The sequence below is a fragment of the Salmo salar genome, chromosome 14 (assembly GCF_965601325.2).
Source record: "Salmo salar chromosome 14, fSalSal1, whole genome shotgun sequence".
In the NCBI taxonomy this organism is placed as follows: domain Eukaryota; kingdom Metazoa; phylum Chordata; class Actinopteri; order Salmoniformes; family Salmonidae; genus Salmo; species Salmo salar.
The window spans coordinates 22,671,344-22,696,415 of NC_138304.1; the positions used below are offsets into that span (position 1 = coordinate 22,671,344).

Here is a 25,072-nt window from a genome sequence, read left to right on the forward strand (position 1 = left end):
GACCGCCAACCATGGCTAGCTGAACTCCAACGTTAGCCAATGAACTGGCTAATCAACATCATCTTTGCTCTCTTGATCAGTCTTTGTATATTCTGTAGGTGTAGCCATGCTTAGGTGTGGCCAGGCTCTCTCAGTCTTCAACGATTATTTAAACAAACGTTATGTCAGTCACGGGACGCAGACTTTATAGACAATGGACACAGTAGAGATGGGGGTTTGAGCTGAAGTTTGTCTGAAAATGTCTAATTTGCCTGACTAGTGCTACCCAGAGTTAGTTGCTCTTTGACACTTTCCTCAATGTTAATAGGAATAAAAGGATACATTTTAGGAGGCAGTACTTTGGTCGATAGCGGTCAGTTAGCTGGGATGAGCTTTTCAATGCTTCTTGATGATACCAATAAACACAAGAGATGTTTAACTGTCTTCTATACAGAGATCTCATTTTCCAGATGGTCAAACTTGACTAATTTGCCAGTAAATACCAAATCACAGACAGCCCGTGTGGCAAATCACCCACAGTGTTGTTATTGATTCATTTGTCAGAATGACTTATTTTTTTATATTACTGTGTTTTTAGTAGTTACATCTTTCAGTGTGGTGTGGCTGTATAAAACACATTTTGGTTACACTTTACTTAGTGGTGTTATGTAGCGTTTAAAAAAACCTTCAGAAAGATTTTATATGCATGTCATAAAGAGGCATAACGCTCTACATATCAGCACTAAAGTGTTACCAAAGTGTTCAGGTTATAACTTAGCCTCACATTCAACTCCAGTCTCCCTTAGTTTCCCCCAAGGTTTCTTCTGTGCTCATTAGGTTGATCAATATGCCAGCTCTCCTCCTCGTGTTAGTTTAGGTGCTGTCTTCTCCTCCTTCAGCAGCCCACTCACAGACACAGGAAGGAGCGGAGTAGAGCTGACTCCTTCGTCAGTAGCAGGCCCAAAATAAAAAGGAGTGTGAGTCTGTCTGTCTGTCCGTCCGTCCCGTCCGTCGTGCATGTAGCCATACTGACTAAGATAGTATGTGTAGCTCTTCTTAGTCATACAAGTACACCTGAACTCTCCATTCACACGCCACTTCAAAAGAGCACTATTATTCAATACTTAAAAACATTTACGTACTTTAAAAAAATTCAATTTCAAACACACATACTCTTACTTTAGTGAGTGTTCCTGGCGTGTGTGTAATGGCTTCACAGCAGCACAAAGGCTGTAGAAACACCAACTACAGAAGGTGGTGACTTACTGTATGTATGATGCACATCACATGTCGTGTCTTCAATCTCCATAATGTCAGAGTGCTAATTTGCCATACCTCCCTGCCTGGGGTGTCTTATGTGCCCTATGGAGTGTGCGACCAGTGGGGGTGGGGTGCTGCTGCAGTATGACAGCAATGAGACACATTATCTGCATCCCAAATGGCACCCTAATCCCACAGGGCTCTGGTCAAAAGTAGTGCACTACATAGGGAATATGGTGCCATTTGGGAGACAGACTTAGAATTCCAGCAGCTCCACACCACACTAAACAAACAAAAATATGTGAAAATATGTGTTCAGGAAGCACTTGGGAGAAAATGAGTCAGAAAAACCTAGAGATAACAAACTATATCAACTCGTGGAAACTGCAACATTGAGGAAAGTGGATCCATGCAGCCGCCCACATCCCATTCCCATGTCATACAGTTACTGGGCCCAGCCTGAGAGCGATGAAATACTGCAGTTCAAAATGGATTTATGAATAGGGTTATACATGGTATCCTAGGGAAGGTAAGGGGGGTGTCAAGTTGGTTCTTGGAGAGAGAACAATTGTGCCTGTTAGGCCCACCCCTCTCCTGGCTGCAGCGCTGTCACCTGCTTTCTCCTAACACCTTCTCCCCTCCTTTCTCCCTCTTCCCTCATACCTTCTCCCCTCCTCTTCCCTCCTCTCCTTTCCCATCCTCTCCCCTCCCCTCTCCTTTCCCCCTCTCCTCTCTTTCCCCCTCTCCTTTCCCCCTCTCCCCTCCTTTCCCCCTCTCCCCTCCCCTCCTCTCCTTTCCCCCTTCCCCCCTCTCCTTTCCCCCTCTTCCCTCCTCTCCCTCCTCCTCTTCTCTCCTCTCCTTTCCCTCTTTCCCCCCTCCTCCTTCACTGCACCCCTCCTTTAGATCTATGACAGGTGTAAAGATTTGTCTGAAACAGCCTGAAGTCAGTGTGTATTGCCAGATTCCTGGTAAGCAGAAATTTAAAATACTCCTCCGCTGGAGTGCTGTGCTAAATGTATACATCTCCCACTCCCACAGAACTATCCTACGCCTTGACCTCCTTCTCCCCTCTCTCTCCAGATTAAATTATATGACTCGTGAGGTCCAGCCACCCGACAACCTGCCTGCTCGACCCCATCCTCTCCTCCCTTCTGGAGACCTTCTCCCCTTCCTCACTTCCCTCATCAACTCATCTATGACCACTGGCTGCGACCCTCTGACTTAAAAAAGGCCGGAGTCGCTCCCCTCCTTAAGAAACCAACACCCGACTCCTCTGATGTCAAAAACTACAGACCGGTATCTCTTCTTTTTGTTCTTGAGCGTGCTGTCTCTGACCAATTCTCTCACCATCTCTCTAAGAACAATCTTCTTGACCCTAACCAGTCAGGCTTCAAGACTGCTCTTCTCTGTGTCACGGAGGCTCTCTGCCCTGCCAAAGCTGACTCTCTCTCCTCTGTTCTCATCCTCCTAGATCTATCCGCTACCTTCAACACCGTGAACCATCAGATCCTCCTCTCCACTCTCTCAGGGCGTCTCAGGTTCTGCACACTCTTGGATTGCATCCTACCTGGCAGGCCGTTCCTTCCAGGTGATATGGAGAGTATCTGTGTCTGCACCACGTACTCTCACTACCGGCCCACCACATCAAACTCAACCTCGACAAGACAGAGCTTGTCCAGGAAAGGTCTGCCCAGCTCCAAGACCTCTCCATCATTGTTAACAACCCCACGGTGTCCCCCGCCCAGAGTGCAAATAACCTTGGTGGACCCTGTGACCCTGTCATTCTCTGCAAACATCAAAGCAGTGACTCGCTCCTGCAGGTTGATGCTCTACAACATCCGTAGAGTACGACCCTACTTCACACAGGAAGCAGCGCAGATCCTAATCCAGGCACTTGTCATCTCCCATCTGGACCATTCGCAACTTGCTGTTGGCTGGGTTCCCCGCTTGTGTCATCAAACCTCTGCAACTTATCCAGAACACTGCAGTCCGCCTGGTGTTCAACCTTCCCAAGTTCTCTCATGTCACCCTGCTACTCCACACACTCCACTGACTTCCAGTCGAAGGTCGCATCCACTACAAGACCATGGTACTTTCCTACGGAGAAGCAAGAAGAACTGCCCCTCCCTACCTTCAGGCTCTGCTCAAACCCTACACCCCAACCCGAGCACTCCATTTTGCCACCTCTGGTCTCTCGGCCCTCCCACCCTTATGGGAGGGTATCACCCACTCAGCCCAGTCCAAGCTCTTCTCTGTCCTGACACCAATGCTTAATTTGTAAATCAGAAAGTCCCGGAACACACAGTGAGCGCGAAAGCTGGGGGGGGGGGGGGTTATCCGGGGGGCTCTGAGGTACCGGAACACATTGAAAAAAAAAGTGTAAAAAACACAACGTAGCAGCGCAGCAGGCAGAGAAAACAGCCAAGTAGCCTACTGTCTATGGTGGTGAAACAGACAGCACTCTCCAAGGTGCTGATTAATTCAAAGCATTTTAGATGTCACTGCAGTATGCCCACATACTTGAGTATAGCTGCGGGGCTTACACAAGTCTGAATTTCTTATAGCATAATTTTCTAGACATCAATGTACAGCAACATTTTTAGACGACACTGCAGAACACCCACCATATGCACACATACTCAGCTGTGGGGCTTACTAGACCCCAATTTCATATCATTTTCAAGACATCAATGTAGCAGTAGAACAAAGATCACAATATCGGAATATAACTTCAAATAAAATAAATAAATGTAGACTACAGCAGAACACATATGAGAATATATAGGCCTCCTGCCTTTTGTGATAATATGAAGCACATTCAGATTACCTTCACAGTACAGAACAAATTTGTAAAGAAAAGAAAATGTCCTACCTTAGTTTTCAAAACCTCCCACAATGACTCTCCCCATGTCAAATCCATTTAACTCCTGAGAGTCAATTTCTGGCTCAAGGCCATGAGCGGGCCTGTGGCTGACATTTAGCCTCTTTCTAAGGCTGCTCTGAAGACTCTGGCTGTAGTGTCTATTTTTTCATTTTGAGTGTTACCTATAACATGGGTGTCTTCATTAACCTTGTCTACAAGGCTTGCTGCCATCAAATGCGCCTTGTTTCGGGTATGTTCCAAAAACTTTTTCTGAGAGCTCTTTGTTGTTTTTTTTTACGTCTGATGCATAGGATGATAACTTACTGTACATTCCACCCACTCTTCTGCTAGTTTAATCCCTCCAGTCGTTTCTAGACCCAAGCTCCCCTACCTTTTTTGCATGTTCTACAGCTCATTATATGTTTGCTTGTTCTTGAACTGCAAATTACACCTGCTCCGAGCACTTCGTCAGTGTATGTACTGCCCCCATCCCCCCCAGCTCCCCCTCTCCCACTGAGTCTGACTTTGTAGTAGGCCTACTATCTAGTGGAGGTGCCAGTGGTGATGCTGAACTGGCAGGATTAGCAGTGCTGCTAGCTAAGACATCGCCATCAGGAACAGTTTGCCCCTCACTCCTCTCCTCCGGCACAGACAGTTCTCTGGCTCGTTCTGGGTTCGGTTCACCATCTTTCTCTGGACTTTTGGACTTGAGAAATGTCACCAAACTCTATTGCCTTTTCTTATCCGTTTTTATTTGTCTTTCCCACGATTCAAATTCAGTAGGGAGATGACTAGCCTAGGCTATGTAATGTGATTACGTAGGGACCTCTTCACTAGCTGACCACCACTAACAAGACCTGTGTCAAGATCAGTTACTTACCCCACCGGCCCTCCCCATAACCTCTATGTACAAATAAGAGAGCAGGTCTGGAATCTGTGTGGCAGGATAGGATGATTACACAGAAGGATCACTGCGCTTTTACATGATGGTCTTTCTGGGGGGCGGGATAAATAACGAGGAGGCAACTTGATTTAATGATGATTGCTTTCATTAGAATGTCTACAGTGCGAACAGTGAAACAATTAATAAATCATGCCCCGAGAGGTACCGGATTCATGCAAATAGGTGCCGGAACAAAGAAAGTAAAATCTGAGAGGTACCGGATTCTGTTCCGGCAGGATACAGTTCAAATTAAGCAGTGCATGGTACCCCAACGTTGGAACCAGCCTCCCCCTAAAGCTAGGACAGCAGATTCCTTGCCCATCTTCCCGAAAACGTCTAAAACTCTACCTCCTCAAAAGGTATTCTTTTGCTAAATGACTTAAATATAAATACAGAAACAGCAGCCCCCAGCAGCCTGCTCCTTTGTGTTGATGGATCACCCTGGAACACTGTGGGTGTGTCCAAAATGGCACCCAATTCTCCATTTAGTGTATCACTTGTGCACTATGTAGGGAGTAGGGTGCCATTTGGGACATTTGTGTTAAATGTTAACTTAGGATAATGGCCCCATGGCTGTGCTGTTTATCTGCTGTAGCTGTGAAACGCAGTGCTGCATGACGCTGTAATCCATGACACCCAGTCGCCCATCCATGCAGGAAGGTGACACCACTGGGATATTATATTGTACATCTCAGCTCTTTTTCTAGACTTAGCTATCTATAAAAAGCTGAGATATACAGTACAATATGTAGGCAACTGTTGATGGGTCTTACGATATCATGACATTATGAAGATATATATATACCTTTTACCTGATGATGTAATCAAATGAAATCGTATTTGTCACTTGCGCTGAATACAACAGGTGTAGACATTACCGTGAAATGCTTACTTAAAAGCCCTTAACCAACAATGCATTTCAAGAAATAGAGTTGAGAAAATATTTACTAAATAAACTAAATTAAAAATGTTCAATGAAAAAAGTAACACAAGAAAATTACATAACAATAACGAGGCTATATACAGGCGGTACCGGTACCGAGTCAATGTGCGGGGATACAGGTTAGTCGAGGTAATTTGTAAAGTGACTATGTATAGATAATAAACAGCAAATAGCAGCAGTGTAAAAACAAAGGGGGGGGTCAATGTAAATAGTCCTGGTGGCCATTTGATTAATTGTTCAGCAGGCTTATGGCTTGGGGGTAGAAGCTGTTAATAAGGAGCCATTTGGTCCCAGACTTGGCGCTCCGATACCGCTTGCCGTGCGATAGCAGTTTAGTCCCAGGGTCCTTAGCTTAGTGATGAGCTTTGTGAGTACTATGGTGTTAATTGCTGAGCTGTAGTCAATGAACAGCATTCTCACATAGGTGTTATTTTTGTCCAAGTGGGAAAGGGCAGTGTGGAGTGCGATTGAGATTGCATCATCTGTGGATCTGTTGGGGCGGTATACGAATTGGAGTGGGTCTTGGGTTTCCTTCATGATGGTGTTGATGTGAGCCATGACCAGCCTTTCAAATCACGTCCTGGCTCCCGACGTGAGTGCTACGGGGCGGTAATCATTTAAGTAGGTTACATTCGCTTTCTTGGGCACAAGGACTTTGCTGGTCTGTTAAAAACATGTAGGTGTTACAGACTCGGTCAGGGAGAGGTTGAAAAGGTCAATGAAGACACTTGCCAGTTGGTCCGTGTATGCTTTGAGTACACGTCCTGCTAATCCGTCTGGCCCCGCGGCTTTGCGAATATTGACCTGTTTAAAGGTCTTGCTCTATGCTTATTAGTTGAATGAATTTTGGGAATAATGTACAAACTAATCTGCCCAACATGTTTTATTTCCTTGAAGATACTATTATGATTTCATATTGCGCTTTTAATGTACTTCTTTTGTTATTTTCTCCTCTTTTCCAACAGGTTGTCTGTTTGAGAACGAGTTGTGCACTCCATACGAGATCTGTGTCAACGGTAAGCTATTTTCATTTCTTTCAGAAAGAAACCATACAACTGTAAAATAGAGATCACAAATCAAAGCTCAAATATATTTCATCTGAAAGGAAAGTGGACATTCATGGCACAATTTCAGAGAAAGTGATGACGATCAATTTCTCCTCGCTTCTCCTATTTGAATGGTTGCTTCAGAACACAGGACTATAAATAGATTATACACTGCTCAAAAAAATAAAGGGAACACTTAAACAACACAATGTAACTCCAAGTCAATCACACTTCTGTGAAATCAAACTGTCCACTTAGGAAGCAACACTGATTGACAATACATTTCACATGCTGTTGTGCAAATGGAATAGACAACAGGTAGAAATTATAGGCAATTAGCAAGACACCCCCAATAAAGGAGTGGTTCTGCAGGTGGGGACCACAGACCACTTCTCAGTTCCTATGCTTCCTGGCTGATGTTTTGGTCACTTTTGAATGCTGGCGATGCTTTCACTCTAGTGGTAGCATGAGACGGAGTCTACAACCCACACAAGTGGCTCAGGTAGTGCAGCTCATCCAGGATAGCACATCAATGCGAGCTGTGGCATGAAGGTTTGTTGTGTCTGTCAGCGTAGTGTCCAGAGCATGGAGGCGCTACCAGGAGACAGGCCAGTACATCAGGAGACGTGGAGGAGGCCGTAGGAGGGCAACAACCCAGCAGCAGGACCGCTACCTCCGCCTTTGTGCAAGAAGGAGCACTGCCAGAGACCTGCAAAATGACCTCCAGCAGGCCACAAATGTGCATGTGTCTGCTCAAACGGTCAGAAACAGACTCCATGAGGGTGGTATGAAGGCCCGACGTCCACAGGTGTTGGGTTGTGCTTACAGCCCAACACTGTGCAGGACGTTTGGCATTTGCCAGAGAACACCAAGATTGGCAAATTCGCCACTGGCGCCCTGTGCTCTTCACAGATGAAAGCAGGTTCACACTGAGCACGTGACAGACGTGACAGAGTCTGGAGACGCCATGGAGAACGTTCTGCTGCCTGCAACATCCTCCAGTTTGACCAGTTTGGCGGTGGGTCAGTCATGGTGTGGGGTGGCATTTCTTTGGGGGGCCGCACAGCCCTCCGTGTGCTCGCCAGAGGTAGCCTGACTGCCATTAGGTACCGAGATGAGATCCTCAGACCCCTTGTGAGACCATATGCTGGTGCGGTTGGCCCTGGGTTCCTCCTAATGCAAGGCAATGCTAGACCTCGTGTGGCTGGAGTGTGTCAGCAGTTCCTGCAAGAGGAAGGCATTGATGCTATGGACTGGCCCGCCCATTCCCCAGACCTGAATCCAATTGAGCACATCTGGGACATCATGTCTCGCTCCATCCACCAACGCCACGTTGCACCAGACTGTCCAGGAGTTGGCGGATACTTTAGTCCAGGTCTGGGAGGAGATCCCTCAGGAGACCATCTGCCACCTCATCAGGAGCATGCCCAGGCGTTGTAGGGAGGTCATACAGGCACGTGGAGGCCACACACACTACTGAGCCTCATTTTGACTTGTTTTAAGGACATTACATCAAAGTTGGATCAGCCTGTAGTGTGGTTTTCCACTTTAATTTTGAGTGTGACTCCAAATCCAGACCTCCATGGGTTGATGAATTGGATTTCCATTGATTATTTTTGTGTGATTTTGTTGTCAGCACATTCAACTATGTAAAGAAAAAAGTATTTAATAAGATTATTTCTTTCATTCAGATCTAGGATGTGTTGTTTAAGTGTTCCCTTTATTTTTGTTGAGCAGTATATTTCTATGGTATAGAATGTACAGGTAGCAACAGGTGGTCAGTTCTGAATACACAGCCACAGGAAATAATAGCTAAGAGAACAACACAGCCAGACACAGCTTGTGAGATGGTGTCCACCTCTCTTCCTGTGTGCTCTCTTTGGGCCTCTACTCCCTCAGAAAGAATTTGCTTAGGCTGCGTCCCATATGACACTTTCTTCCCATTATAGAGCACTACTTTTGACCAGAGCCCTTTCAGCCCTGGTCAAAATATGGAATAGGGTGCCATTTGGGACTCAGCCATACTAATTTCCTGTCTGTGTGGTGGCCTTTTCCTCATTTGAAATGTGGCCTAGTCTCTAATCTCATTCTGATAGGAATATAATAATGCCGTGTGCTATGGGGGAAAATCATATTCATAGGTAAACCATTTTTGGCCCAGCTCAGCTAAGCTCTCAGTCTGTGTTTTGTCTGCGCTGGTTGCCGCCTGAGTGTGACCTGATTTAACAGGCCATATGTCATTGGAACACCCTCCTAAGACAGGGATTGACTCGTTTTAAATGAGGAAAGTGCAAACTGTATGATGGGCTGTATGGATAAACACTATGTCCAGGAACTCCATCTGTCCAGTTCAGCTGCTCCAGTCTAGAGCATATGGGAGCATCCCAACCTTGAGGTGAACACACTTTCACGAATGTTGTTCTTCCCATAGATTCACCAGAATGGACATAGCCCCTCAGACTATCATTTGATGGTTCTACCTCTCTTGACCTGATTACACATGTTTGAGGGATTATTATAAACCGTTCATGTTTTTTCCTCGTGGATATTTGATTCGTTTGATCTAACTGATGACATAGTAGGCATGCCAGGGGCATGAGGGAGGTATGTTGTATTATAGGGGTTGCTGTTCACACCCCTCATAACTCACTCAGTCACACTTACCAACCAATGAAAACCAATAGCGCACAAGTGGTTCTACACACCACAGCAACACATTGTCCATATTTAAGGTGTTTTCTTCACCAGTAACCAGTCTATAATGTATTGGTGTTGTGAGATAAATTGAGCCACAAAGCTTTATTTTATGTGAAAGAAATTGCATCTATTAGGCCTGATATGACATGTATTTTTACGGCACTCCTAATGTCTAAATACTGTCATCCTTCAGACAAAAAAAAAACTATCGACGTGCTGCCTAGCAACAGACTGAAAGTTCTACTTTGCCAGCCAGTCTGACGCTTTCTCTCTTTGACTACCTGTTTGAAACTGTTACTACAAGTGCCAGCTGAGCTGAGGTTAGGCTGACACTTGGACCACGCTATGTAAAAGATACAGTGAGTGAGCACCACCACCTCAGCCTTGGTCTTTCTCTCTGTGGTGTGCCAGACAGTGTTAATGACAGTGTTGTCAAATTACCCCGTGATACTGTCACCTACCAGGCAGAAAAATGAGACAAAATGAGGCGGCTAATAGGTGATGGGTAACAGCATAAACAGCCCCTCTCCTGCTGTTTTTTACTGTTTCTTTGCCTGCCTACAACTCTCTGTTTGTGCCCAAATACAAAAACCACTGTTAACATGTGAACACAGTGTTGGAAGAGTAACTTGGTTACTACACAGGTATAAGAGCAAAAGGGGACAGTTGAAAGTGTTACTGTAAAATGTCACCTAACTTGGTTATTATGTGAAACAATAACGAGGGGAAACAAGCTACTGTAATTCTGGTGTTACTTCAAAGTAGTTTGGAACTGAACTAAAGTAGCCGCAAGGCATTTCATCGATCAAAGACACATTAATCAGAGACACTGACAGCTCCCTGCTTTCTGCTCTCTCTCTCCGTGTGCTAAAGGAATCCTTTTTTACTCAGAACCTCAGCTTCTGATGTAGCTTCCTGGATCCTGCGATAGAGAGGCGTATTCGTGTTCACTGGAGGAGGGTACCTGGCTTTTAATATTCTAGAACATATCTCATCCCCTGCAGGGGTGCATCTCAAATGGCACCCTATTCCCAGCCCTATAGGGCCCTGGTCAAAAGTAGTGCACTATAAATGGAATAGAGTACCGTTTGGGACACGGCTCAGGTCTGATCTGGAGCACAAAGGAAAGGGCAGTCTGGATGATCGTCGGCGGTGGAGAGGCTCAGTTTGATCAGTTGTCTGAGGATGAGCAGTCCTGAATTTAGAACAGGATGACCAAGTGCTCTGTGACATTATAGGCACATCTCATGATTCTCAATTACTTGGTGTCAGTAGCATGGAGCCCAGTGGCCTGCACATAAAGATAAGGTCTGAATCCCAAATAGCCCTATGGGCCCTGGTCAAAATTAGTACAATAGTGCAATATAGGGAATAGGGTGCCATTTGGAATGTATAGAATGGTAAAGAAGGGTCTGCAGTCAATTGTTCTACATACTGTCCCCTTGTGGTCACTCCCATGTATTGTATGTCATACCCAAGATGATAGAGTTGAGTGTATTGCAGCTTTTCAGTAGCCTGTATTACCAATGTTGTCCCTACAGCTGAATGGCAGGGTGTCAGTCTAGGTGTTGGAGCGAGGTCAGGTCAGGTCAGGGGGAAATAGTCTGTGGAAAATCAACGTTGGCAGTGGAAAGTGTGCACTATGCACGCCCTTTTTGCTTAACCCAGTTTAACTTTGATGTAGTAGGTGTGATGTTGCTATCAGATAACATATCTGAAGTGTATATTAATGATGATAGATCATTTTTAAGTTAGGGTGTATCCAAGTGATGTAACATGATAGAATTCTGTCTGTACTGAATATCATAACTTTAAAAGTATATTTATAACAGTATATTCCTATTACAGTGTATTTGACTAGTTGACAAGATATTTTGTTAGCTATTGTGTTCATGTAATCCACCATTATTTAGACTTTTCATGGCTTCTTTTGGACGGTATGCTTCTTTTGTTCATTCGGCATGTTGTTAAACTTTGACTGTTGTCAAAAACACTGTAGCCTATAGCGAACAATTTCTTCTAGTGCAAGTTTACCAGCTTCCTGAATGTTTTCTGTTGATCTGTGAGGCTTGAAATGGATTAATAACATCCTTCCCCCAGTGGCGTGATTACCCATGGAGGTGATGGATAGTATTTGTGTTGCCAGTTTGCTAAAGAGTTGTGCATGAGCAAACCCAAGGTTGTTCTAATGCTTTCAGATGGGAGACTAGCAATTTGTGGAAGCAAATTAATCTTGCTTTGAGCTTTTGGTTTGTTTGCAAGACTCAATGGGTCCTGCTGTTTTATTTGCTCAATTTTTCTTTGCTTGACTAGGATTCTCAGAAACGTGCACACTGACACACACTCATGATTTATATTTCATGTTTGTCTCACTTGCAATATTTCATTGCTGCTTGGAAAAGGGATATGTGAAACAGGATACAGTATATGAATAAGGTGATCTGTGCTATTTGAATGTAAAATGGATATTCATGTTTATAAAATGACTGAAATCTACTCATCAGCAAGTCATGTCAAACAAGTCATTTGTAGCGATGGGAAATCCATTGTACTCACTAGGCCAATGGTTCCAAAACTGTATGGTCGGGAGGGGAGGGAGTGGGGTATCTCAGTCCAGCTTTCAATTTATTCTTCAATGTTCTAATAGTAGAGTGCACAAGGTGCAATTTCTAAAATGGGTAGTGTATCATCAGTTCCTCTTGTCATGTTATTCATTACATACCTTAGAGAGCTGTTTGTAACTTGTCAGAAATGTCCAGATCAACTAGCCCATGTCATATAAATAGTTTTATCTGGGCGCTGGATGTTTCCCAGTGCTGGAAGGGGGACCTGAGTTAAAAGGTTAAAAGGGATGCCTGCTCCAGGACACCAGCAGGCCGTCATAAAGCTCCCTTGAATGGTCAGTCAGTCGCCACCTGGTGGTGCAATTACAGTACTGTTTCATACATTTACCGCCAAAAAAAGTCAAGACCGACAGACATGCTTTACTGATTCTGAATGATTGCTACATGAATAGTTGATGTATACATGTATACAATAATATTGAAAATGTGCTGGATATGTCTAGATTATTCTCCTCTGATTAACCCATAAATGTTCATCAGTTTCCCAGTCTGTGTTGTGTAATGTGTGATTTATAATTAAATACTGGTAGTACAGAATGCGTCCGCAGCCTGTCTTTATTCCACAAGGTACACCCTCTGTGTGCTCAACAGTGAAATTGAAACATTCCTTCCCTGATACAGGAAGTAGTCAATAAGTATACACTTTCTTATACTTTTCTTTTGGACATATCAGAAGTGTACTTGGTGCTTTGTTACATTGTTTATGGAGTAATTTTGTAAAACTCCAGTGCAGAATAGATTTTGAATAAATCAATTAAGGGGTTGCTGTAATTAATACTGTTTACTTTTTGTACAAAGCAGAGAAAGCCTTGGTAAGTTCATGCTGTCTTGGAATACGTTTGAAAGAGGTCAGAGAACTGGCAGTGTGGTGCCAGGACAACAACCACTCCCTCAATGTGAGCAAGATTAAGGAGCTGATCGTTGGACTACAGGAAAAGGCGGGCCGAACAGGCCCCCATTAACATCAACAGGGCTGTAGTGGAGCGGGTCGAGAGTGTCAGGTTCCTTGGTGTCCACATCACCAACGAACTATCATGGTCCAAACACACCAAGACAGTCGTGAAGAGGGCACGACAAAACCTTTTCCCCCTCAGGAGACTGAAAAGATTTGGCATGGGTCCCCAGATCCTCAAAAAGTTCTACAGCTGCACCATTGAGAGCATCCTGACCGGTTGCATCACCGCCTGGTATGGCAACTGCTCGGCATCTGATCGTAAGGCGCTACAGAGGGTAGTGCGTACGGCACAGTACCCTCCTGCCATCCAGGACCTATATAATAGGCGGTATCAGAGGAAAGCCTATAAAATTGTCAGAGACTCCAGTCACCCAAGTCATAGACTGTTTTCTCTACTACCGCACGGCAAGCGGTGCCGGAGTCAAGTCTAGGACCAAAAGGCTCCTTAACAGCTTCTACCCCCAAGCCTTTAGACTGCTGTACAATTAATAAATGGCCACCGGACTATTTACATTGACCCCCGCACCCCTCCCCCCATTTGTTTTGTACACTGCTGCTACTCGCTGTTTATTATCTATCCATAGTCACTTCACCCCTACCTACATGTACACATTACCTCTAACCTGTACCCCCGCACACTGACTCGGTAACGGTGCCCCCTGTATATAGCCTCGTTATTGTTATGTTATTGTGTTACTTTTATTTTATTATTATTTTTTTACTTATTTGGTCAATCTTTTCTAAAACTCTTCTTGAACTGCACTGTTGGTTAAAGGCTTCTAAGTAAGCAATTCACGGTAAGGTCTACATCTGTTGTGTTAGGCGCATGTGACAAAGTTTGATTTAATTTGAGTTTAAACAACAGTTGAGGTCTTGTGTGGTATAATATATTCATACCGTAGTTATTTAATTTGGACCTATACATTAGGTCTCTCTGTTGAAGGCTCCTGTCTGTAGTTTTGCTGTCTTTGTAAAAAAATGGTGTTGGATGAGACATTTATTTATGCTTGGCTCACTTAAGAAGCAAAGGTACATTTACATAAAATGTTCAATACATCAAGTGGGGTCGCACGTACACACGCACACACACTGTATTCTATCTTACTAATAGAGAACCGTGGAGAACAGATGTTCCACAATTTAGCACCAATGTATGATCATTTCCAATATAAAACCATTAAGATTCTGCTAGTACAAGCACACACTGCGATTTCCTCCAAAGTGCCTGATGTTCGCTAGGTGAATCCAACCCCCTCTCATTAAGACAACAGACACCAGGTGCTTTTTGAGACGAGCAGGCGAAGAGGCATCAGATGCCTGTTGAAAACTTGCTGGAGCACCACACAAACAAAAGAGGACGCTCTAATCTGTTCCAGCTCCTACTCTGATTAGCAAAAGGGGAGTAGGGGACAAACACTCACTCAACTGGCGTCACCATGGCAACAGGTGTAACAGGGGAATGGAAATAAATTGGCCCATTACCCAGCTGTGTCCTAACAGGTCTTCATCCAACATGTCACGGACAGATTCAGATTGCTGTGTGACTCCTCCCAGCTGTAGGTTTTGGTCTCTGATAACAAGACAGCCTGTTTGTTTGCCCCTAGCAGCTCTAAATGTAGCAACTCTTACTGATTCTTCAATAAATAAATAGCTTTTTTTTAAAAATACAGTACATAAGCTATATTGAGAAAAGAACAATCATGTTTGATTCTGTCCCTCCTGCTTCCTGAAATGGTGGAGTGTCATGGCCAGCTCTGTGGTAAATGTGGTTGCGGATGCTCCGCTTATTAAAGGGAAAATTGTAATGGACCACATATGTGATGCTTTATATGTGGTACGGAAAGCTTTCCATCAACTAAAATCATCATCATCTGTTTAGCTTTAGTCTAAAATATTTGTTTAATGAGATCTAGCATATCTCTACACTATATATACCATATCTCTACACTATATATACCATACCTCTATACTATATATACTATATCTCGATACTATATCTACCATACCTCTATACTATATATACTATATCTCTATACTATATCTACCATATCTCCATACTATATATACTATATCTCTATACTCTATCTACCATATCTCCATACTATATATACTATATGTCTATACTATATCTACCATATCTCCACACTATATCTACCATATCTCTATACTATATATACTATATCTCTATACTATATCTACCATATCTCTATACTATATATACTATATCTCTATACTCTATCTACCATATCTCCATACTATATATACTATATGTCTATACTATATCTACCATATCTCCACACTATATCTACCATATCTCGTCCATATAACTACCATATCTCTATACTATATCTACTATATCTCTTCCATATAACTACCATACAGCCTAATGGACTGGACCCCCTCTGGGGGCCAGACAGAGCTTGGCCAGAACCCCACAGACACCACTCAACAAGATCGATTACTCTGGCATCCCACGGCACAATCGGACACTTGCGACATCCCAAATGACACCCTATTCCCTATATAGTGCACCTCGTTTGTCCAGAGCCTGTTGGCTTATAGGGAATAGAGTGCCATTTGGGTCACAAGCTGGATAGGCAATACACGTCATCCTGCTCTGGCAGGCAGCAGCTAGCAGCAGCATGGCCCAGTGACTCAGCCTCCCACTCAGATAACCTTTTATTAGCTTTAGCATCACTCACAGCTCACTCACAGCTGGTAAGCTGCATCCACTGATGCTATGCATTGGCTGTGATCTGACTGTCACACACTGGAGAAAGAGCTGAGGTGTAGTGCAATGCGGAGGAGATATTTTATAGAATAAATGTTATATTTAGGCTTGAAGTATCTTCTTGTTTTTTTTATATGAGACAATCAGAATTCAGAAATCTATGCACTTATCCAATTCATTTATAGGTATACCCTTATTCATAATTTTGGTGATATCGTATAAAGATGGATTGGTGAAGTTGCTTCCTGTTGATTTGATTGAATATGGGAGTTGTTTAGAGTTACTCCAGCTGTACAGACCAGTGTAGCACAGCAGAATATGACCACCTGGCCACTTCCAAGCAGGGATAATACATCAGTCAGAATCCAACAAGGCATTTCTAAACTCCAGCGAGCATCTCCTCAATCATAATGCAAACCACTCCCATGAAAATGGCCTTTAAATTCTCGTTTGCTGTAATCCACGCCGTAAATCAAGTTGAAGGAAGGGGGCTCTGGCTCTGATTAACAGCCCCATGTACAGGGGCCAAGATAGATGAGAAAGAAGCTGTTTCGGACTTAAATCTGCATTGCTATAATTACGAGTAATAATTCAAATGTTGCCTTGAACTTCACCACAGTACAGCAAGAGGACAATATGAAAAGAAAGAATCCAAAGACACAAGCCTGATACAACTGATGCTTTACGGAATGGCATTTGATAGGATATGGTATATTATACTATACCTCCATGTTGTGTGGATTGGATTAGATTAGATTGATTTATGGTTATAAACATAAAAATCATCTTCCTGGTCATACATAAGCAAAAACATACATTACACAATATTGGCAATAAGTACAATACAAAAACATGTGTCATTGCAAAAGTAGAAGTGGTAAATGCATAGGTTACTATCTCTTATCTCTCATGTTTCCCATTATAGAAACAGAGATGGTGACAAAGAGTGAATGGTTGTTACAGGCAGTAGAGAGACCGATTGGACACCATATAGCTAGGTCCCAGGCCACTCTCAGTGTCCTCATAAATGTAGCTCCTCCTCCTGTCTGTTTGATTGCGGTGTTTACAATGGGGGGTGTTCTAAGAAGAAAAGGCTGAGCTGTGGAGCATTGCCAACATGTTTGCATGGCACCATTTGAATTGGATCTCACTCAGCGATGGGAGTGATATTTGTGAACCAAAAACAATGAGCATAATGAATTCATACATTTTTCAATGCAATGTTACTCTACTGTCTTTAACATGATGCTGTTGTGCAGTAATTGGCAAAGGTTGCTTCCCAAAATGGCAGCCATAGGGCTTGTGTCAAAAGTAGTGCACAAGCGAATAGGGTGCCATTTGGGACGTATCCACACTTTTATAAGTGCTGGCTTTCTATTCTTGTCTAGATTGTGGGTAGATGAAATACGAATCCTGCTGTAGGTGCTCCTCAGAGTGCGTCACCCCAGAGGCCATTGGACACAGCGTAGAGCTCAGGGCTGCTGATATGTAGATAAGATGAGCCTTCATTGATAACGTCTCTCTATTGATGAGCCAGTGCTTATCACCACGCTGATAGCATCATGTCTAAAGTGAGAAGCATTAGCTCCCATTGAAGAATATCTAAATCTCTGACAAAAGCTGCGCTCACTGGGTTGGTACTGAAGGTGAGAATGTTGTGCTTCTTGGTGAGTCATAAAAATAGCAGTTTTTTTAATACATACTTAAAACTCATAATAATGAATTGGATCAAAGTCCTTCTGTTGGTCTCTAATGTTATTACTGTTTGAAGTCCCTGGAATGGGGAATCTGTATGGCAGAGTTTAGTACGATACAGTATGTTCCTGACTCTCTGTGTCCTCCTTTCCCCAGATGGAATGTTCGGGAGGTGTCACTCCATGCCAGTTCCGGTGACAGAGGTGTACACCTATGATGTATCTCTGTCTGTGGTTCAGCGCTTCAGGACACTGCTGCAGAAACTCTCCCACAGAGGTACGTAACATACTGAACACCAACGCTGCCACTACTGCCTCTGCTGCGGGGTACGCCAAGGTGACGCACCGTTTGGACCGTTCAAAGAGTGGAATAAGTCTAGACAGAGCTCAGAAAACACAACTTAATTCCCAAAAGCAACACTTTTGTGGAATTTTTTGACACTTGTTGTCAGGCATACTGATCAAGGATCATCAACTCCAATTTCCACTTTTACACCAGTGATACCACTTAATACTGCTGCCGTCACTGTCTGCCACAGCCCCCCTGAGGCATCCTCAGAGACCCAGCCAACCGACTGGTGGGGAAATGTCAGCAATGCATAATTAATATACTTGCTTCAGTCACTTCTAATACTACACTAGGCTTTTTTTCAACAATAACAATTTTAACTTCTAAACTTCTTTCACTACCATAAAAATAATTTTTAAGATCGAAGAACAAGCAAATACATTTTCAAATTCTATGACAAGAACACTTGAACTATTCCACATACAGTGGAAGTCGAAAGTTTACATACACTTAGGCTGGAGTCATTAAAACTCGTTTTTCAACCACTCCACAAATTTCTTGTTAACAAACTATAGTTTTGGCAAGTCGGTTAGGACATCTACTTTATGCATGACACAAGTAATTTTTCCAACAATTGTTTACAGACAGATTATTTCATTTATAATTCACTGTATCACAATTCCATTGGGTCAGAAGTTTACATACACTAAGTTGACTGTGCCTATAAACAGCTTGGAAAATTCCAGAAAATGATGCCATGGCTTTAGAAGCTTCTGATAGGCTAATTGACATAATTTGAGTCAATTGGAGGTGTACCTGTGGATGTATTTCAAGGCCTACCTTCAAACTCAGTGCCTCTTTGCTTGACATCATGGGAAAATCAAAATAAATCAGTCAAGACCTCAGAAAAAAATTGGAGACCTCCACAAGTCTGGTTCATCCTTGGGAGCAATTTCCAAATGCCTGAAGGTACCACCTTCATCTGTACAAACAATAGTACGCAAGTATAAACACCATGGGACCACGCAGTCGTCATACCGCTCAGGAAGGAGACGCGTTCTGTCTCCTAGAGATGAACATACTTTGGTGCGAAATGTGCAAATCAATCCCAGAACAACAGCAAAGGACATTGTGAAGATGCTGGTACAAAAGTATCTATATTCACTGTAAAACGAGTCCTATATCGACACAACCTGAAAGGCCGCTCAGCAAGGAAGAAGCCACTGCTCCAAAACCACCATAAAAAAGCCAGACTACGGTTTGCAACTGCACATGGGGACAAAGATTGTACTTTTTGGAGAAATGTCCTCTGGTCTGATGAAACAAAAATAGAACTGTTTGGTCATAATGACCATCGTTATGTTTGGAGGAAAAAGGGGGATGCTTGCAAGCCGAAGAACACCAGCCCAACCGTGAAGCACGGGGGTGGCAGCATCATGTTGTGGGGGTGCTTTGCTGCAGGAGGGACTGGTGCACTACACAAAATAGATGGCATCATGAGGAAGGAAAAGTAGGTGGTTATATTGAAGCAACATCTCAAGACATTAGTCAGGAAGTTGAAGCTTGGTCGCAAATGGGTTTTCCATATGAACATTGACCCCCAAGCATACTTCCAAAGGTGTGGCAAAATGGCTTTAGGACCACAAAGCCAAGGTATTGGAGTGGCCATCACAAAGCCCTGACCTCAATCCTATAGACAATTTGTGGGCAGAAATGAAAAAGCGGTTGCAAGCATTGAGGCCTACAAACCTGACTCAGTTACACCAGCTCTGTCAGGAGGCATGGGCCAAAATTCACCCAACTTATTGTGGGAAGCTTGTGGAAGGCTACCCGTAACATTTGACCCAAGTTAAACAATTTAAAGGCAATGCTACCAAATACTAATTGATTGTATGTAAACTTCTGACCCACTGGGAATGTGATGAAAGAAATAAAAGCTGAAAAAAATCATTCTCTCTACAATTATTCTGACATTTCACATTCTTAAAATAAAGTGGTGATCCTAACTGACGAAAGACAGGGAATTTTTACTAGGATTAAATGTCAGGAATTGTGAAAAACTGAGTTTAAATGTATCTAAGGTGTATGTAAACTTCTGACTTCAACTGTACTTCTGACTCATTGTTAGTGTGACTCTCTTCAGCACAGAGGTCCTTACAGTACGCCAACGCTACAGCTGCTGCAGGCACTGTCTGTCTTAGAGTCATCGCCAGCGCCCCAGCCTACTGCTACTGGTGAAATGTCAGCAATGCGTAATTAGAATGGTATATTCCTATATTCCTGTTGAATCTGATTGTTTAGTTCCCCTTCCCTCACATAGACCTACTGTTTGTGGGGTTTTCCCTCACATAGCCCTACTGTTTGCAGGGTTTTCCCTCACATAGACCTACTGTTTGTGGGGTTTTCCTTCACATAGACCTACTGTTTGTGGGGTTTTCCTTCACATAGACCTACTGTTTGCAGGGTTTTCCCTCACATAGCCCTACTGTTTGCAGGGTTTTCCCTCACATAGACCTACTGTTTGTGGGGTTTTCCTTCACATAGACCTACTGTTTGCAGGATTTTCCCTCACATAGACCCACTGTTTGCAGGGTTTTCCCTCACATAGCCCTACTGTTTGCAGGGTTTTCCCTCACATAGCCCTACTGTTTGCGGGGTTTTCCCTCACATAGACCTACAGTTTGTGGGGTTTTCCCTCACATAGACCTACTGTTTGCGGGGTTTTCCCTCACATAGACCTACTGTTTGTGGGGTTTTCCCTCACATAGCCCTACTGTTTGTGGGGTTTTCCCTCACATAGACCTACTGTTTGTGGTGTTTTCCCTCACATAGCCCTACTGTTTGTGGGGTTTTCCCTCACATAGCCCTACTGTTTGTGGGGTTTTCCCTCACATAGACCTACTGTTTGTGGGGTTTTCCCTCACATAGCCCTACTGTTTGTGGGGTTTTCCCTCACATAGACCTACTGTTTGTGGTGTTTTCCCTCACATAGCCCTACTGTTTGTGGGGTTTTCCCTCACATAGCCCTACTGTTTGTGGGGTTTTCCCTCACATAGACCTACTGTTTGTGGGGTTTTCCCTCACATAGCCCTACTGTTTATGGGGTTTTCCCTCACATAGCCCTACTGTTTGTGGTGTTTTCCCTCACATAGACCTACTGTTTGTGGGGTTTTCCCTCACATAGCCCTACTGTTTGTGGGGTTTTCCCTCACATAGCCCTACTGTTTATGGGGTTTTCCCTCACATAGCCCTACTGTTTGTGGGGTTTTCCCTCACATAGACCTACTGTTTATGGGGTTTTCCCTCACATAGCCCTACTGTTTGTGGGGTTTTCCCTCACATAGACCTACTGTTTATGGGGTTTTCCCTCACATAGACCTACTGTTTGTGGGGTTTTCCCTCACATAGCCCTACTGTTTATGGGGTTTTCCCTCACATAGCCCTACTGTTTGTGGGGTTTTCCCTCACATAGCCCTACTGTTTATGGGGTTTTCCCTCACATAGCCCTACTGTTTGTGGGGTTTTCCCTCACATAGACCTACTGTTTGTGGGGTTTTCCCTCACATAGCCCTAATGTTTGTGGGGTTTTCCCTCACATAGACCTACTGTTTGCAGGGGTTTTGTGTGGATCTTATCAGGTACATTTGTAGATCTTTCAGCATAACCTAAAAATCCATTCAGTGACCTTTATGCCAAAGATAATGTATGAAGTTACACTGGCAATAGATGTCAATGTTCTTCAGTACTGTATGTGCTAAAATCAGTGGTGTAAAGTACTTAAGAAAAAATACTGGGGTAGCTGTACTTTACTATTTATAATGTTTGATTACTTTTACTTCACTACATTCCTATTGAAAATGATGTACATTTTACATTTTCCCTGACACCCAAAAGTACTTGTTACATTTTGAATGTTTAGCAGGACAGGAAAATTGTCTAATTCACACACTTATCAAGAGAACATCACTGGTCACCCCTACTGTACTGCCTCTGATCTGGCTGACTCACTAAACACATGCTTTGTTTGGAACATGCCACTGGCTGTCCGTAAATAAAAAAAATATATGTCAAATGGTACCGCCTGGTTTGCTTCATATAAGGAATTTGAAAAGATGTATACTTTTGCTTTTACTTTTGATAATTAAGTACATTTTAGCAATTACATTTACTTTTGATACTTTAGTATATTAAAAACAAAATACTTTTACTCAAGTAGCGTTTCACTGGGTGACTTTCACTTGAGTCATTTTCTATTAAGGTATCTTTACTTTTACTGAAGTATGACAATTGGGTACTTTTTCCAGCAATGGGTAAAATGCCATGAACATTATGGCCCATACTGTGCATGGCATATAGTGCTGTACTGACCATAAATAACCACCAGAGGGCGACCAATGCCTGTGTATAGTCCATCCTCCAACAGCAACCTGTTGTTGATTAGAAAGAGTAGAAATGGAAAAAATGTTGTAAGGAGAGAAAAATTACAGAAATGGTGAAAGACATTACTTTTGAAGTTAAATCCTATATTACACAATCATCAAGTCATCCTGTTTCATATACTGAGCTATTGAACAATAATGATCGTTGTTTTATGGCTCAAATACCTTATCCTCCAGCTAGCACCCTAACTGTACAACAACTGGTTGAATCAATGTTGTTTCCACGTCATTTCAACCCCTAAATGTAATGTGATGATGTTGAATCAACGTGGAAAACTGATTGGATTTGCAAAACCACCTTTATAATAAAGCAATGCATGCATCTATAATCACATTTGCGTAGTGGCATACAGTGGAGCAGACAAATGTTTCGAATTTCCACACATGGGGATTTTTTGTTGTTGCAGGGACTGACATTTTTTGGGGCCTTTTATAAATGCATTTCATGCTATTCTAAGTGATTTACATGATAGAAGACATTAGCAGAATATTTTTTAATGCCACACAAATGCCCAAATGCAGGCTACTGTGCAACTCGCTATTCATGTAGGATGCAATTTTGGAACTTTATCAATTTTTTTGTATTTATAATCATTTGTTTTTACCATTATTATTATTTTATATCACTGTTATTATCGTAGGCTTATTTGATCATCTAAACCAGTTCTTTAAATATGCTAAATGTGTTTTGTTTCATTCTGTTTAGACATTTCTGTTGGTTAAATTATGTTCGCTATGTCTTTCTAATGGTGTACTCCTTATTTAGTTTAAGATCCGTTATAAGTAAAATAAATATCATTAACCTATTGCTGTCAGTTATTGGGTTTAAACCAGTTCGCAAGTGTTTCATTTCATTCTGTTGAGCCATTTTCTTTGTCCAAATTAAGTTCCAACTGTAATGTTGTGTTGGCCGTGATATAATATCCTGCTCGTATTTTCCCTATAAACAATGGCTTGACTTACTTATTACCCTGATAATGTTTGGATACTTTTGTGAAGGTTGACTCCGACATTTGAACTTGAGTTGAGGAAGTATGATTTAGGCCTACCAGAGTTACTCCTGTAATCTAACAATATAATGCTTATCTTTATAAAAAAAAATCAGATACTTTTTTTGGCCTACTTCTGTATGGCTATAGTCCTATCTGTAGACCTATAGCAGACGTTGTAGACCTATCTGTAGACCTATAGCAGATGTTGTAGTCCTATCTGTAGACCTATAGCAGACGTTGTAGACCTATCTGTAGACCTATAGCAGACGTTGTAGTCCTATCTGTAGACCTATAGCAGACGTTGTAGTCCTATCTGTAGACCTATAGCAGATGTTGTAGTCCTATCTGTAGACCTATAGCAGACGTTGTAGACCTATCTGTAGACCTATAGCAGATGTTGTAGTCCTATCTGTAGACCTATAGCAGACGTTGTAGACCTATCTGTAGACCTATAGCAGACGTTGTAGTCCTATCTGTAGACCTATAGCAGACGTTGTAGTCCTATCTGTAGACCTATAGCAGACGTTGTAGACCTATCTGTAGACCTATAGCAGACGTTGTAGTCCTATCTGTAGACCTATAGCAGACGTTGTAGTCCTATCTGTAGACCTATAGCAGATGTTGTAGACCTATCTGTAGACCTATAGCAGACGTTGTAGACCTATCTGTAGACCTATAGCAGATGTTGTAGACCTATCTGTAGACCTATAGCAGACGTTGTAGACCTATCTGTAGACCTATAGCAGACGTTGTAGACCTATCTGTAGACCTATAGCAGACGTTGTAGTCCTATCTGTAGACCTATAGCAGACGTTGTAGACCTATCTGTAGACCTATAGCAGACGTTGTAGTCCTATCTGTAGACCTATAGCAGACGTTGTAGACCTATCTGTAGACCTATAGCAGACGTTGTAGTCCTATCTGTAGACCTATAGCAGACGTTGTAGTCCTATCTGACAAGTATAAGGAAATGAATGTTGGTGTCGTAGCATGCTGCCGGCATATCTCTATCTCTCACTCTCTCTAGGGCCTAAGCTTTTCTTCCTTTATATTTCCTTTTTAAATATTAATATCATACAGTGGACACCTAAGCCTATAGGCCCATACATGCAATGCCCTGGTGCATTTGGTGCTCAAATCTCTGACAGCAGAACCATGAGGTGGACAATTATTGTTTTAGGAAAGTAAAAACCATTAAAACAATAGGCTACAAAGTTTTGAATATACTACACATCAAAACATGGGGAATAGTGTTTTTGTAATTTGTTATAGGCTGTTTTTAAGGACATGTAAATGTCCTTCATTTGGCCAATATCGCTTGTCTATTGATGGCGCTGGCTGCGTGGATGGACACCCTGATGGATTACGCATATCGAACCGGTAGAACTACATTTCTTAAACTTCTGATACATTAAAATCTTCCCAGTCACTTCCGGGGCCCAATTTTCCTAACAGAAACCCTGACATATAGTATACAGTGCCTTCAGAAAGTATTCAGACCCCTTGACTTTTCCCACATTTTGTTGCGTTACAGCCTTATTCTAAAATGGATTAAATACATTTTTTTTCCTAATCAATCTACATACAATACCCCATAATGACAAAGTGAAAACAGGT

The 25,072-nt window shown here is 42.7% G+C and overlaps 1 protein-coding gene across 1 annotated transcript in view; it reads left to right on the top strand.

The window, feature by feature from the left end:
- The window catches only part of LOC106568821 (receptor-type tyrosine-protein phosphatase N2), a 150,414-nt gene that overhangs the window by 15,093 nt on the left and 110,249 nt on the right, over nt 1–25,072 (top strand). Inside the window, exons 2-3 of the mRNA XM_014139506.3 lie at nt 6,954–7,004; nt 17,893–18,012. Of these exons, the coding sequence (XP_013994981.2) occupies nt 6,954–7,004; nt 17,893–18,012 (171 nt within the window). The remainder of the gene's footprint in view (nt 1–6,953; nt 7,005–17,892; nt 18,013–25,072) is intronic.